Genomic DNA, 13,176 nt, shown 5'->3' on the forward strand with positions numbered 1-13,176 from the left:
GAACACTGGTTTCCACTCTCTGCTTTTGGATCCTCCTACTGCCCAGAAACAATCCTGCAAACGGGGACAAAAACCCAGGTCTGAAGCATCACCTGCTCTTCATTCACTCTGAAGCTCGTCCTGGTTGACTCCTGAAGGGACTTGCGCTTCTGAAGTGGTCAGCCACGGCTGCTGTTTTGAAGGCGATTTCCTCCCGGGGTTCCAGCTGACGTGTCACCCTCAGTAAAAAAAACATATAGGCCGGGATTTTCCCGTCCTGCCCGCCGTGGGAATCGTAGCAGGCGGGACAGGACCTTGCAAAGGTCTGTTAACCTCGGGTGGGATTCCCCGGACTTGGGGGGGGGGCCAGCGAGACCGGAGAATCGCGCCCGTAATCTCTGGTCCTCGTCGCGGCTTAAGAGCTGAGCTGGGACTGCGAAAGGCACCTCACAATTCTGTCTACTCCATCCTGGAAGCTGCGGTTATCAGCAACAGTACCAACACTCCCCGCAGTGTTCTGTTTGACAAGGTTCATTCCTGTATTTGTCCGGGGTGCGAGGGGTCCTTAAATTATGCTGGCTGCTTTGCCGAGGCAGTGGGAAGTGTAGACAGAGTCAATGGATGGGAGGCTGGTTTGAGTGATGGATTGGGCTTCATTCACGACCTTTTGTAGTTTCTTGCGGTCTTGGGCAGAGCAGGAGCCCCATACCAAGCTGTGATACAACAAGAAAGAATGCTTTCTGTGGTACATCTGTAAAAATTGGTGACAATCATAGCAGACATGCTAAATTTCCTTAGTCTTCTGAGAAAGTAGAAGCGTTGGTGGGCTTTCTTGACGATAGACGAAGTAGATTGTCATCGACTTCAGGAAGCATAGTGGGGGACATGCTCCTGTCTACCTCAATTGGGATGAAGTAGAAAGTTTCATGTTTTTAGGTGTCCAGATCACCAACAACCAGTCTGGTCCCTTCATATGGACGCTATAGTTAAGAAAGCCCCACCAAAGCCTCTACTTTCTCAGAAGACGAAGGAAATTCGGCATGTCCGCTACGACTCTCACCAACTTTGACAGATGCACCATAGAAAGCATCCTTTCTGGTTGTATCACAGCTCGGTATGGGCTCCTGCTCTGCCCAAGACCGCAAGAAACTACAAAGGGTCGTGACTGTAGCCCAATCCATCACGCAAACCAGCCTCCCATCCACTGACTCTGTCTACCACTTCCCGCTGCCTTGGGAAAGCAGCCGGCATCATCAAGGACCCCCCCACGCACCCCGGACATTCTCTCTTCCGTCGGGGAAAAAGATACAAAGGTCTGAGGTCTTGGTCGGAGCAATCACGTGTGAACTCGCTGGTGCCTCACCAGGTTGGACGACCGATTAAATCCCTTCCCACACTCGGAGCAGGCGAAGGGCTTCTCCCTGGTGTGGGTTCGCTGGTGCGTCAGCAGGGCTGACGATTGCGTGAACCCCTTCCCGCACTCGGGGCAGGTGAAGGGCCTCTCCCCGGTGTGGACCCGGCGGTGGCTCACCAGGTGGGAGGACTGCACGAACCCCTTGCCGCACTCGGGGCAGGTGAAGGGCCTCTCCCCGGAGTGGACTCGCTTGTGGCTCAGCAGGGCGGAGGGGTCGGCGAATCCCTTCTGGCACTGGGGGCAGGCGAAGGGCCTCTCCCCGGTGTGGACGCGCCGGTGCGTCAGCAGGTTGGAGGGTCGGGTGAATGCCTTCCCGCACTCGGAGCAGGGGAAGGGCCTCTCGCCGGTGTGGACGCGCTCGTGTTTCAGCAGCTGGGAGGACTCGGTGAATCCCTTCCCGCACACGGAGCAGGTGAACGGCCGCTCCCCGGTGTGGACCCGCCGGTGTATCAGCAGGTGGGACGACTGGGTGAATCCCTTCCCGCACATGGAGCAGGGGAAGGGCTTCGCTCCGGTGTGGACCCGCCGGTGCCTCAGCAGAGTGGACGACTGGGTGAAGCCCTTCCCGCAGTCCGGGCAGGTAAACGGTCTCTCGCCGGTGTGAACTCGCCGGTGAGTCAGCAGGTGGCAAAACTGCGCGAATCCCTTCCCGCAGTCGGTGCAGGTGAACGGCCTCTCGCCGGTGTGGCTGCGGCGGTGAATTTCCAGCTCCGAGGGGTGACAGTACGCCTTCCCACAGTCCCGACATTTACACGGCCTCTCCCTGGTTCGGTTACACTTGTGCTTCTCCAGTTCAGTCGAATGGTCGAAGCTTCGCCCGCACCCGGAACAAGCGTACGGTTTGTCCGTGGCGTGAAAGCTGCTTTCCCCCTCCATGTTGTCGACGACCGTCACGTCCTGATGAGTTGGAGTGACGCGGTCAGTTGAACTTAGTATCTGGGCTGAACTTTCCGTTTGCAAAACCTTTCCCTGCAAAACAAGTTGAAATCAGTAACTACAAAGAACAGTTGTGGGCGGCACGGTAGCACAGTGGTTAGCACTGCTGCTTCACAGCTCCAGGGTCCCGGGTTCGATTCCCGGCTCGGGTCACTGTCTGTGTGGAGTTTGCACATTCTCCTCGTGTCTGCGTGGGTTTCCTCCGGGTGCTCCGGTTTCCTCCCACAGTCCAAAGATGTGCGGGTTAGGTCGATTGGCCAGGTAAAAAATTGCCCCTTAGAGTCCTGAGATGCATAGGTTAGAGGGGTTAGCGGGTAAAATATGTGGGGGTAGGACCTGGGTGGGATTGTGGTCGGTGCAGACTCGATGGGCCGAATGGCCTCCTTCTGCACTGTAGGGTTTCTATGATTTCTATGATACAGCAAATAAATAATTGGTAAATTAGAATCATAGAAAGAATCATAGAAACCCTACAGTGCAGAAGGAGGCCATTCGGCCCATCGAGTCTGCACCGACCACAATCCCACCCAGGCCCTATCCCCATATCCCTACATATTTACCCGCTAATCCTTCTAACCTACACATCTCAGGACACTAAGGGGCAATTTTAGCTTGGCCAATCAACCTAACCTGCACATCTTTGGACTGTGGGAGGAAACTGGAGTACCCGGAGGAAACCCACGCAGACACGGGGAGAATGTGCCGACTCCGCACAGACAGTGACCCAAGCCGGGAATCGAACCCGGGTTCCTGGCAGCAGTTCCAAGCGCTGTGCCACCTAACTGGAGGGCTGCACGACTGCACAGTAGTTAGTACTGCTGCCTCAGAGCGCCAGGGGCCCGGGTTCGATTCCAGCCTCGGGTGACCATCTATGTGGAATTTTACATTCTCCCCGTGTCTGCATGCGTTTCCTCCGGGTGCTCTGGTTTCCTCCCACACTCCAAAGATGTGCGGGTGAGGTGGATTGGCCATGATAAATCTACCCTTAGTGTCAGGGGGATTGTAAATATGTGGAGTTAAGGGAATAGGGGCTGGGTGGGGAGTGTTGTCAGTGCAGGCTTGATAGGTTGAATAGCCACCTTCTGCACTGCAGGGATTCTATGAGGTACACAGTACATACTCTTGCAACTCAGCCAACGTTGTCTACCTGATACGCTGCAGGAAAGGATGTCCCGAGGCATGGTACATTGGGGAGACCATGCAGACGCTACAACAACAGATGAATGAACACCGCTCGACAATCACCAGGCAAGACTGTTCTCTTCCTGTTGGGGAACACTTCAGCGGTCACGGGCATTCAGCCTCTGATCTTCGGGTAAGCGGCCTTTACGACACCACAGAGTGCCTGAGCAGAGACTGATAGCCAAGTTCCGCACACATGAGGATGGCCTCAACCGGGATCTTGGGTTCATGTCACACTATCTGTAACCCCCACAACTTGCCTGGGCTTGCAAAAATCTCACTAACTGTCCTGGCTGGAGACAATACACATCTCTTTAACCTGTGCTTAACGCTCTCTCCACTCACATTGTCAGTGCATTTAAGACTTGATTACCTGTAAAGACTCACATTCCAACCATTATCATGTAAATTGTCTTTATATGCCCAGTTTGTGAACACAACTCCTCACTCACCTGATGAAGGGGCGGTGCTCCGAAAGCTAGTGGCTTTTGCTGCCAAATAAACCGATTGGACTTTAACCTGGTGTTGTGAGACTTCTTACTGTGCCCACCCCAGTCCAACATCTCCATATCAGGGATTCTAGGAGACAGGGCGCAGGAAAGAGGTAGAGAATCTGGTGAAATGAAATCATAGAAACCCTACAGTACAGAAAGAGGCCCTTCGGCCCATCGAGTCTGCGCCAACCACAATCCCACCCAGGCCCTACCCCCATATCCCTACATATTTACCCACTAATCCCTCTAACCTACGCATCTCAGGACACGAAGGGCAATTTTTTAGCATGGCCAATCAACCTAACCCGCACATCTTTGGACTGTGGGAGGAAACCGGAGCACCCGGAGGAAACCCACACAGACATGAGGAGAGCATGCAAACTCCGCACAGACAGTGACCCAAGCCGGGAATCGAACCCAGGTCCCTGGAGCTGTGAAGCAGCAGTGCTAACCACTGTGCCACCCAATGGTGCAATGATAATCTCTCCCTCAATGTCAGTAAAATGGAGATGGTCATTGACTTTAGGAAGCATAGTGGAGAACATGCCCCTGTCTATATCAACGGGGATGAAGTAGAAAGGGTCGAGAGCTTCAGGTTTTTAGGTGTCCAGATCACCAACAACCTGTCCTGGTCCCTCCATGCCGACACTATAGTTAAGAAACCCCACCAATGCCTCTACTTTATTAGGAGGCTAAGGAAATTCAGCATGTCTGCTGTGACTCTCACCACTTTTTACAGATGCAACATAGAAAGCATGAGTATGACAGGTCAAATGGCCACCCTATGTGCTGTAACTAGAATCATAGAATCCCCTACAGTGCAAAAGGAGGCCATTCGGCCCATCGAGCCTGTACCAACAACAATCCCACCCAGGCTCTATCCTCGTAAACCCGTGTATTTTCCCTGCTAGTCCCCCTGATATATATGGGCAATTTAGCATGGCCAATCCACCTAACCTGCACATCTTTCTCTACATCCTATAACCTTTCTGGTTGTATCACAGCTTGGTATGGCTCCTACTCTGTCGCAAGAAACGACAAAGGGTTGTGAACGTAGCCCAATCCATCACGCAAACCAACCTCCCATCCATTGACTCCGTCTACACTTCCCGCTACCTTGAGAAAGCAGCCAGCATAATCAAGGACCCCACACACCCCGGATATTCTCTCTTCCACCTTCTTCCGTCGGGAAAAAGATGCAAAAGTCTGAGGTCACGTACCAACCGACTCAAGAACAGCTTCTTCCCTGCTGCCGTCAGACTTTTGAATGGACCTAGCTTGCACCAAGTTGATCTTTCTCTACATCCTAGCTGTGACTACATTCTGCACCCTCTCCTTTCCTTCTCTATGAATGGTATGCTTTGTCTGTATAGCATACAAGAAACAATACTTTTCACTGTATACTAATACATGTGACAAATAAATCACAAAAAAATGATTCTATGAGTCTAATCTGTATAAATTCTGAATTGGGTTTCCTAATTTCAGATTTTTCTACATATATGTTGCTCCAAAATTCCATTTAGGTTCGGTGGATTGGCCATGCTAAATTGTCCCTTAGTGTCCAAAGATGTGCAGGTTTGGTTCATTCGCCATGCTAAATTCTCCCTCATGTACCCGAACAGGCACAGAGCGTGGCAACTAGGGGATTTTCACAGTAACTTCATTGCAGTGTTAATATAAGCCTACTTGTGACACTAATAAATAAACGTTAGTGCAGCAATAATACCACTCGGTCATAGAATCCTACAGTGCAGAAGGGGGCTATTTGGCTCATCGAGTCTGCACCAACCACAATCCCACCCAGGCCCTATCCCCATAACCCCATGCATTTACCCTAGCTAGTCCCCATGATACTAAGGGACAATTTAGCATGGCCAATCCACCTAACCCGCAGATCTTTAGACACTAAAGGACAATTTAGCATAGCCAATCCACCTGACCTGCACATCTTTGGGCAATAAGGGACAATTTAGCATGGCCAATCCACCTAACCCGCAGATCTTTAGACACTAAGGTGCAATTTAGCATGGCCAATCCACCTGACCTGCACATCTTTGGACACTAAGGGACAATTTAGCATGGCCAATCCACCTAACCTGCACAGCTTTGGGCACTAACGGACAATTTAGCATGGCCATTCCACCTAACCTGCATGTCTTTCAGACTGTGGGAGGAAACCGGAGCACCTGGAGGAAACCCACGCAGACACGGGGAGAATGTGCAAACTCCACAGTCAGTGACCCGAGGTTGAAATTGAACCCGGGTCCCTGGTGCTGTGAGGCACAGTGCTAAACACTGTTCCACCGTGCTGCCCACCATCATCGCCTCCCAAAGCCCCGTTCTCCCCATGCATTCGAGCTCAACATCTCTCACTGGGTGACTTGTCCCTGCGAAGGGCAAGTCAACACAAAGAGGGGGGGGGGGGACTGTGTCGCTTTAAATATGCAAATGACCCGCCGGGCTCTTGTGCGCATGCTCCACCGGCAAGGGGCCGGCATCGCACCTGCGCACTACATGCTGTGCTGGGACTCGGAAGGAGAAGAGGCGGCCATTTGGAGGCCCAACGACCGCCGGAGCGGGTGAGGTTTCCTAAAGGGAGTGAGTGCACCGGGAAGGGGTGGAGATGCGGGCGGGAAGAGGGAATCAAATGAAATACAAACCTGACTGTGGGTGGTGGGGGGCAAGGGGAAACCGCGCTGGAGCGGCGACGATGATGATGCTGGGGGAGAGCACGTGATGTCCCTCAGCCCGGGGGGGCGGTACCTAGTGGGTGATTGACGTCCGCACCGACCAATCAGAAGAGGACAGGGCGGGGCTGGAGGACCGTAGGGGGAGGGAAATGGCTGGTCCTCCAACCAATGGGAGCGCGGCAAGAGGGCGGGACGTCGCCCTCAGGTGAGGTTGCCTATCCCCAGGTGAGAGTAGCTGAGTCTGCACAGGGAATGGAGCCTGGAGCTGCTCCTGGGTGGGTGGGTAAGGAATAAGAGGCTCAATGCACACATCAATAAATGTATCATTTATGGAAAATACATGTATATAAGTTTATTAGCACTAATAGGAAGGTGGATTATTACTGGGTATGGATGTAAATTGAGAGAGGTTGGATACTCAGCGAGATGTACTGGTTAAGTGCGTTGGGCTGTGCTAAATTCTCCCTCAGTGTAACCCGAACAGGCGCCAGAGTGTGGCCACTAGGAGATTTTCACAGTAACTTCATTCCAGTGTGAATGTAAGCCTACTGGTGACACTAATAAATAACCTAAACCAAACCTTAAATCTTGGTGTCCTCGTGCATCAGTTGCTGAAAGTAAGCGCGCAGGGGCGGCACGGTGGCACAGTGGTTAGCACTGCTGCTTCACAGCTCCAGGGACCTGGGTTCGATTCGCGGCTTGGGTCACTGTCTGTGTGGAGTTTGCACATTCTCCTTGTGTCTGCGTGGGTTTCCTCGGGGTGCTCCGGTTTCCTCCCGGTGTGCAGGTTAGGTTGATTGGCCGTGCTAAAATTGCCCCTTAGTGTCCTGAGAGGTGTAGGTTATAGGGATTAGCGGATAAATATGTGGGGATAAGGGGGTAGGGCCTGGGTGGGATTGTGGTCGGTGCAAACTTGATGGGCCGAATGGCCTCTTTCTGGCAACTAGGGGATTTTCACGGTAACTTCATTGCAGTGTTAATATAATCCTACTTGTGACACTAATAAATAAATGTTAGTGCAGCAATAATACCACTCGGTCATAGAATTCTACAGTGCAGAAGGGGGCTATTTGGCTCCTGGAGTCTGCACCAACCACAATCCCACCCAGGCCCTATCCCCATAACCCCATGCATTTACCCTAGCTCGCCCCCATGATACTAAGGGGCAATTTAACATGGCCAATCCACCTAACCCGCAGATCTTTAGACACTAAGGTGCAATTTAGCATTTAGGGTTTCTATGATTCTAGGTACAGCAGGCAGTAAAGAAGGCAAATGGTATGTTGGCCTTCATAGAGAGAGGATTTGAATATAGGGATAAAAGCAAAATACTGCGGATGCTGGAATTCGGAACAGAAAATGCTGGAAAATCTCAGCAGGTCTGAAAGCATTTCTGGAGAGAGAATAGAGCCAATATTTCAAGTCTGGATGACCCTTCATCAGAGCAGTAACTTCATTGCAGTGTTAATGGAACATGGGAATTAGGAGCAGAAGCACACGTTAGCACTGCTGCCTCACAGCTCCAGGGACCTGGGTTCGATTCCCGGCTCGGGTCACTGTCTGTGTGGAGTTTGTACATTCTCCTCGTGTCTGTGTGGGTTTCCTCCGGGTGCTCCGGTTTCCTCCCACAGTCCAAAGATGTGTGGGTTAGGTTGACTTGCCATGCTAAATTGACCTGAGTGTCAGGGGATTAGCGGGTGGGTCTGGGTCCATAGGACTCTTAAATTGGCCTCGCAGGTAGAAGAGGTGGTTAAGAAGGCGTATGGTGTGCTGGCTTTCATCAATCGAGAGATTGAGTTTAGGAGTCGGGGATAATGATGCAGCTATATAAGACCCTCGTCAGACCCCACTTGGAGTACTGTGCTCAGTTCTGGTCGCCTCATTACAGGAAGGATGTAGAAATTATTGAAAGGGTGCAGAGAAGATTTACAAGGATGTTGCCTGGATTGGGTGGAATGCTTATGAGGATAGGTTGAGGGAGCTCGGTCTTTTCTCCTTGGAGAGACGTAGGATGAGAGGTGACCTGATAGAGATGTATAAGATGTTGAGAGGCATAGATCGGGCGGATTCTCAGAGGCTTTTTCCCAGGGCTGAAATAGCTGCTACGAGAGGACACAGGTTTAAGGTGCTGGGGAGTGGGTACAGAGGAGATGTCAGGGGTAAGTTTTTCACTCAGAGGGTGGTGGGTGAGTGGAATCAGCTGCCGTCAGTGGTGGTGGAGGCAAACTCAATAGGGTCTTTTAAGAGACTTCTGGATGAGTACATGGGGCTTAGTAGGATTGAGGGTTATAGGTAAGCATATATATAAGCCTAGATGGGTAGGGACATGACCAGCGCAACTTGTGGGCCGAAGGGCCTGTTTGTGCTGTAGTTTTTCTATGTTCTCTGTAATATGTGGGGTTACGGGAATAGGGCCTGGGTGGGATTGTGGCCGGTGCAGACTCGATGGGCCGAATGGCCTCCTTCTGCACTGTAGTGATTCTATGATGATTCTGAGCTTCTGCTTAGGCGAAGGATCATCCAGATTCGAAAGATTGGCTCTATTCTCTCTCCACAGATACTGTCAGACCTGCTGAGATATTCCAGCATTTTCCATTAGGGATAGGGATGTTTTGCTTCAATTGTACAGGGCGTTGGTGAGGCCACACAAGGAGTATTGTGTGCAGTATTGGTGTCCTTATCTGAGTAAGGATGTCCTTGCTGTAGAGGGAGCACAGCAAAGGTTTACCAGGCTGATTCCTGGGATCAGGAGGAGAGGAGAGACTAAATTGGTTAGGATTATATTCACTGGTGATCTAAAGTGTAGTAAGAAGTCTAACAACACCAGGTTAAAGTCCAACAGGTCCAACCTGTTGGAGACTTTAACCTGGTGTTGTTAGACTTCTTACTGTGCTTACCCCAGTCCAACGCCGGCATCTCCACATCATGACCTGAAGTGTAACAGTATTTTTGTGTGAAAGAAAAGCATTTTTTTGTTTATTCTGGAGTATGGTGTACAGTTTTTGTCCCCTTATTTGAGGAAAGATGTAGTGGCATTGGAGGCAGTTCAGAGGAGGTTCACTAGATTGATTCCAGAGATGAGGAGTTTGTCGTATAACGAGAGATTGAACAGTTTAGGTCTGGAGTTTAGAAGAATGAGGGGAGATCAAATTGAGGTATACAAGATGATAAAAGATATGGATAAAGTAGACGTGGAGCGGATGCTTCCTCTTGTGGGGCATTCTAGGAGAGGTAAGGGGTATTCTTCGGATAAGGGATAGCAAATTTAAAACAGTTGAGGAGAAATTACTTCTCCCAAAGCGTTGTGAATCTGTGGAACCCGCTACCCCAAAGTGTGGTGGATTCTGGGACAGTGAGTAAATTTGAGGAGGAGTTAGACAGATTTTTAATTCGTAGAAATGGTCAAGAGCTTCAGGTTTTTAGGTGTCCAGATCACCAACAACCTGTCCTGATCCCCCCCCCCCATGCCGACACTATAGCTAAGAAAGCTCACCAACGCCTCTACTTAGAAGACTAAGGAAATTTGGCATGTCAGCTACTTTTAGAGATGCAACATAGAAAGCATTCTTTCTGGTTGTATCACAGCTGGGTATGGCTCCTGCTCTGCCCAAGACCGCAAGGATCTACAAAAGATCGTGAATGTAGCCCAATCCGTCACACAAACTAGCCTCCCATCCATTGACTCTGTCTACACTTCCCGCTGCCTCAGCAAAGCAGCCAGCATCATCAAGGACCCCAAGCACCCCAGACATTCTCTCTTCCACCTTCTTAATTTGGGAAAAAGATACCAACCCACTCAAGAACAGCTTCTTCCCTGCTGCTGTCAGACTTTTGAATGGATTTACTTTGCATTAAGTTGATCTTTCTCTACACCCTAGCTATGACGGTAACACTACAATCTGCACTCTCTCGTTTCCTTCTCTATGAACGGTATGTTTTGTCTGTATAGCACGCAAGAAATAATACTTTTCACGATGTTAATACATGTGACAATAATAAATAATATCAAAATCAAATGGTAATGGGTTGAAAGGTTATGGGGAGAAGGCAGGAAAATGGGGATGAGGAGCATATCAGCCATGATCGAATGGCAGAGCGGACTCAATGGGCCGAATGGCCTCATTCTGCTCCTATATTTTATGAACTTATTCACGTTAATGTTTTACTCAAAGATCAATTTGATGACAAATATAAAAATTTCAATGCCACATAATTAGTTTTTTTTACATTAAACTATTATCTTTCCCCATAGTCTGTCACAGTTTCAGGCAAAAATAGGCGGAAAGGCAAGTTGCGGGAAGGATACAAACATAGAAATCATAGAAACCCTACAGTACAGAAAGAGGCCATTCGGCCCATCGAGTCTGCACCGATCACAATCCCACCCAGACCCTACCCCCATATCCCTACATATTTACCCACTAATCCCTCTAACCTACACATCTCAGGACACTAAGGGCAATTTTTTAGCATGGCCAATCAACCTAACCCGCACATCTTTGGACTGTGGGAGGAAACCGGAGCACCCGGAGGAAACCCACGCAGACACGAAGAGAATGTGCAAACTCCACACAGACAGTGACCCGAGCCGGGAATCGAACCCAGGTCCCTGGAGCTGTGAAGCAGCAGTGCTAACCACTGTGCTACCGTGCCGCCCATAGGTGAGTATAAGGTGAGAATTCTTCATTTTGGAAGGGAGAAGAAAAGAACAGTATTATCTAAATGGAGAAAAACTGCAGAAAGCTGCAATGCAAAGGGACTTGGGGGGGAACTTGAGCATGAAAGACAGAAAGCTGGCACACAGGTGCAGCAGGGAATCAGGAGGGCTAATGGAATGTTGGCCCTCATTTCTAATGGGTTGGAGTGTCTACCAGGCTGATTCCGGGGATGGCGGGACTGATGTACGAGGAGAGATTGACTAGATTAGGGATTGTTTTCGCTGGAGTTCAGACGAATGATGGTGGGATCTCATGGAGACTTATAGAATTCTAACAGGACTAGACAGGGTAGATGCAGGGAGGATATTCCCGATGGTGGGGGAGTCCAGAACCAGGGGCCACAGTCTGAGGATTCAGGGTAGACCATTTAGGACGGAGGTGAGGAGACATTTCTTCACCCGGTGAGCCGGTGGAATTCATTACCACAGGAAGTAGTTGGTGCCAAAACAATGAATGTATTCAAGAGGCGGCTGGATACAGCACTTGGGGCGAATGGGGTCAAAGGTAGATGTGGTTTACATGGACTTCAGCAAGGCGTTCGATAAGGTCCCCCGTGCAAGACTTCTCGAGAAAGTGAGAGGGCATGGGATCCAAGGGGGCTGTTGCCTTGTGGATTCGGAACTGGCTTGCCTGCAGAAGGCAGAGAGTGGTTGGAGACGGGTCTTTTTCTGAATGGAGGTCGGTCACCAGTGGAGTGCCCCAGGGGTCTGTTCTGGGACCCTTGCTGTTTGTCATTTTCATAAATGACCTGGATGAGGAAGTGGAGGGATGGGTTGGTAAGTTTGCCGATGACACGGAGGTTGGTGGGGTTGTGGATAGTCTGGAGGGATGTTAGAAGCTGCAGCGTGACATAGATAGGATGCAAGACTAGGCGGAGAAGTGGCAGATGGACTTCAACCCGGATAAATGTGTAGTGGTCCATTTTGGCAGGTCAAACGGGATGAAAGAGTATAATATCAAGGGTAAGACTCTTAGCGGTGTAGAGGATCAGAAGGACCTTGGGGTCCGGGTCCATAGGACTCTTAAATCGGCCTCGCAGGTAGAGGAGGTGGTTAAGAAGGCATATGGTGTGCTGGCCTTCATCAATCGAGGGATTGAGTTTAGGAGTCGGGAGATAATGATGCAGCTTTATAAGACCCTTGTCAGACCCCACTTGGAGTACTGTGCTCAGTTCTGGTCGCCTCATTACAGGAGGGATGTGGAAATGATTGAAAGGGTGCAGAGAAGATTTATAAGGATGTTGCCTGGATTGGTTGGCATGCCTTGTGAGGATAGGCTGAGGGAGCTCGGTCTTTTCTCCTTGGAGAGACGTAGGATGAGAGGTGACCCGATAGAGGTGTACAAGATGTTGAGTGGTATAGATTGGGTGGATTCTCGGAGGCTTTTTCCCAGGGTGGAAATAGCTGCTACGAGAGGACACAGGTTTAAGGTGCTGGGGAGTAGGTACAGAGGAGATGTCAGGGGGAAGTTTTTCACACACAGCGTGGTGGGTGAGTGGAATCGGCTGCCGTCAGTGGTGGTGGAGGCAAACTCGATAGGGTCTTTTAAGAGACTTCTGGATGAGTACATGGGACGTAATAGGATTGAGGGTTTTAGGTAAGCCTAGGTAGGTAGGGACATGACCGGCGCAACTTGTGGGCCGAAGGGCCTGTTTGTGCTGTAGTTTTTCTATGTTATGGGGAGAAAGCAGGATTATTGAGTTGGACAATCAGCCATGATCGTGATGAATGGCGGAGCAGGCTCGAAGGGCCGAATGGCCT

The 13,176-nt window shown here is 50.4% G+C and overlaps 1 protein-coding gene across 1 annotated transcript in view; it reads right to left on the minus strand.

Annotated features, from left to right (window-relative positions):
• LOC144480949 (uncharacterized) overlaps positions 1-13,176 on the minus strand; it is a 120,278-nt gene that overhangs the window by 95,302 nt on the left and 11,800 nt on the right. Inside the window, exons 2-3 of the mRNA XM_078200565.1 lie at positions 3,964-4,090; positions 1,320-2,362 (exon numbers count right to left, since the gene is read on the minus strand). Of these exons, the coding sequence (XP_078056691.1) occupies positions 1,320-2,362; positions 3,964-4,080 (1,160 nt within the window). The 5' untranslated portion in view covers positions 4,081-4,090. The remainder of the gene's footprint in view (positions 1-1,319; positions 2,363-3,963; positions 4,091-13,176) is intronic.

The sequence above is a fragment of the Mustelus asterias genome, chromosome 30 (genome assembly GCF_964213995.1).
Source record: "Mustelus asterias chromosome 30, sMusAst1.hap1.1, whole genome shotgun sequence".
Taxonomy (NCBI): Eukaryota; Metazoa; Chordata; class Chondrichthyes; order Carcharhiniformes; family Triakidae; genus Mustelus; species Mustelus asterias.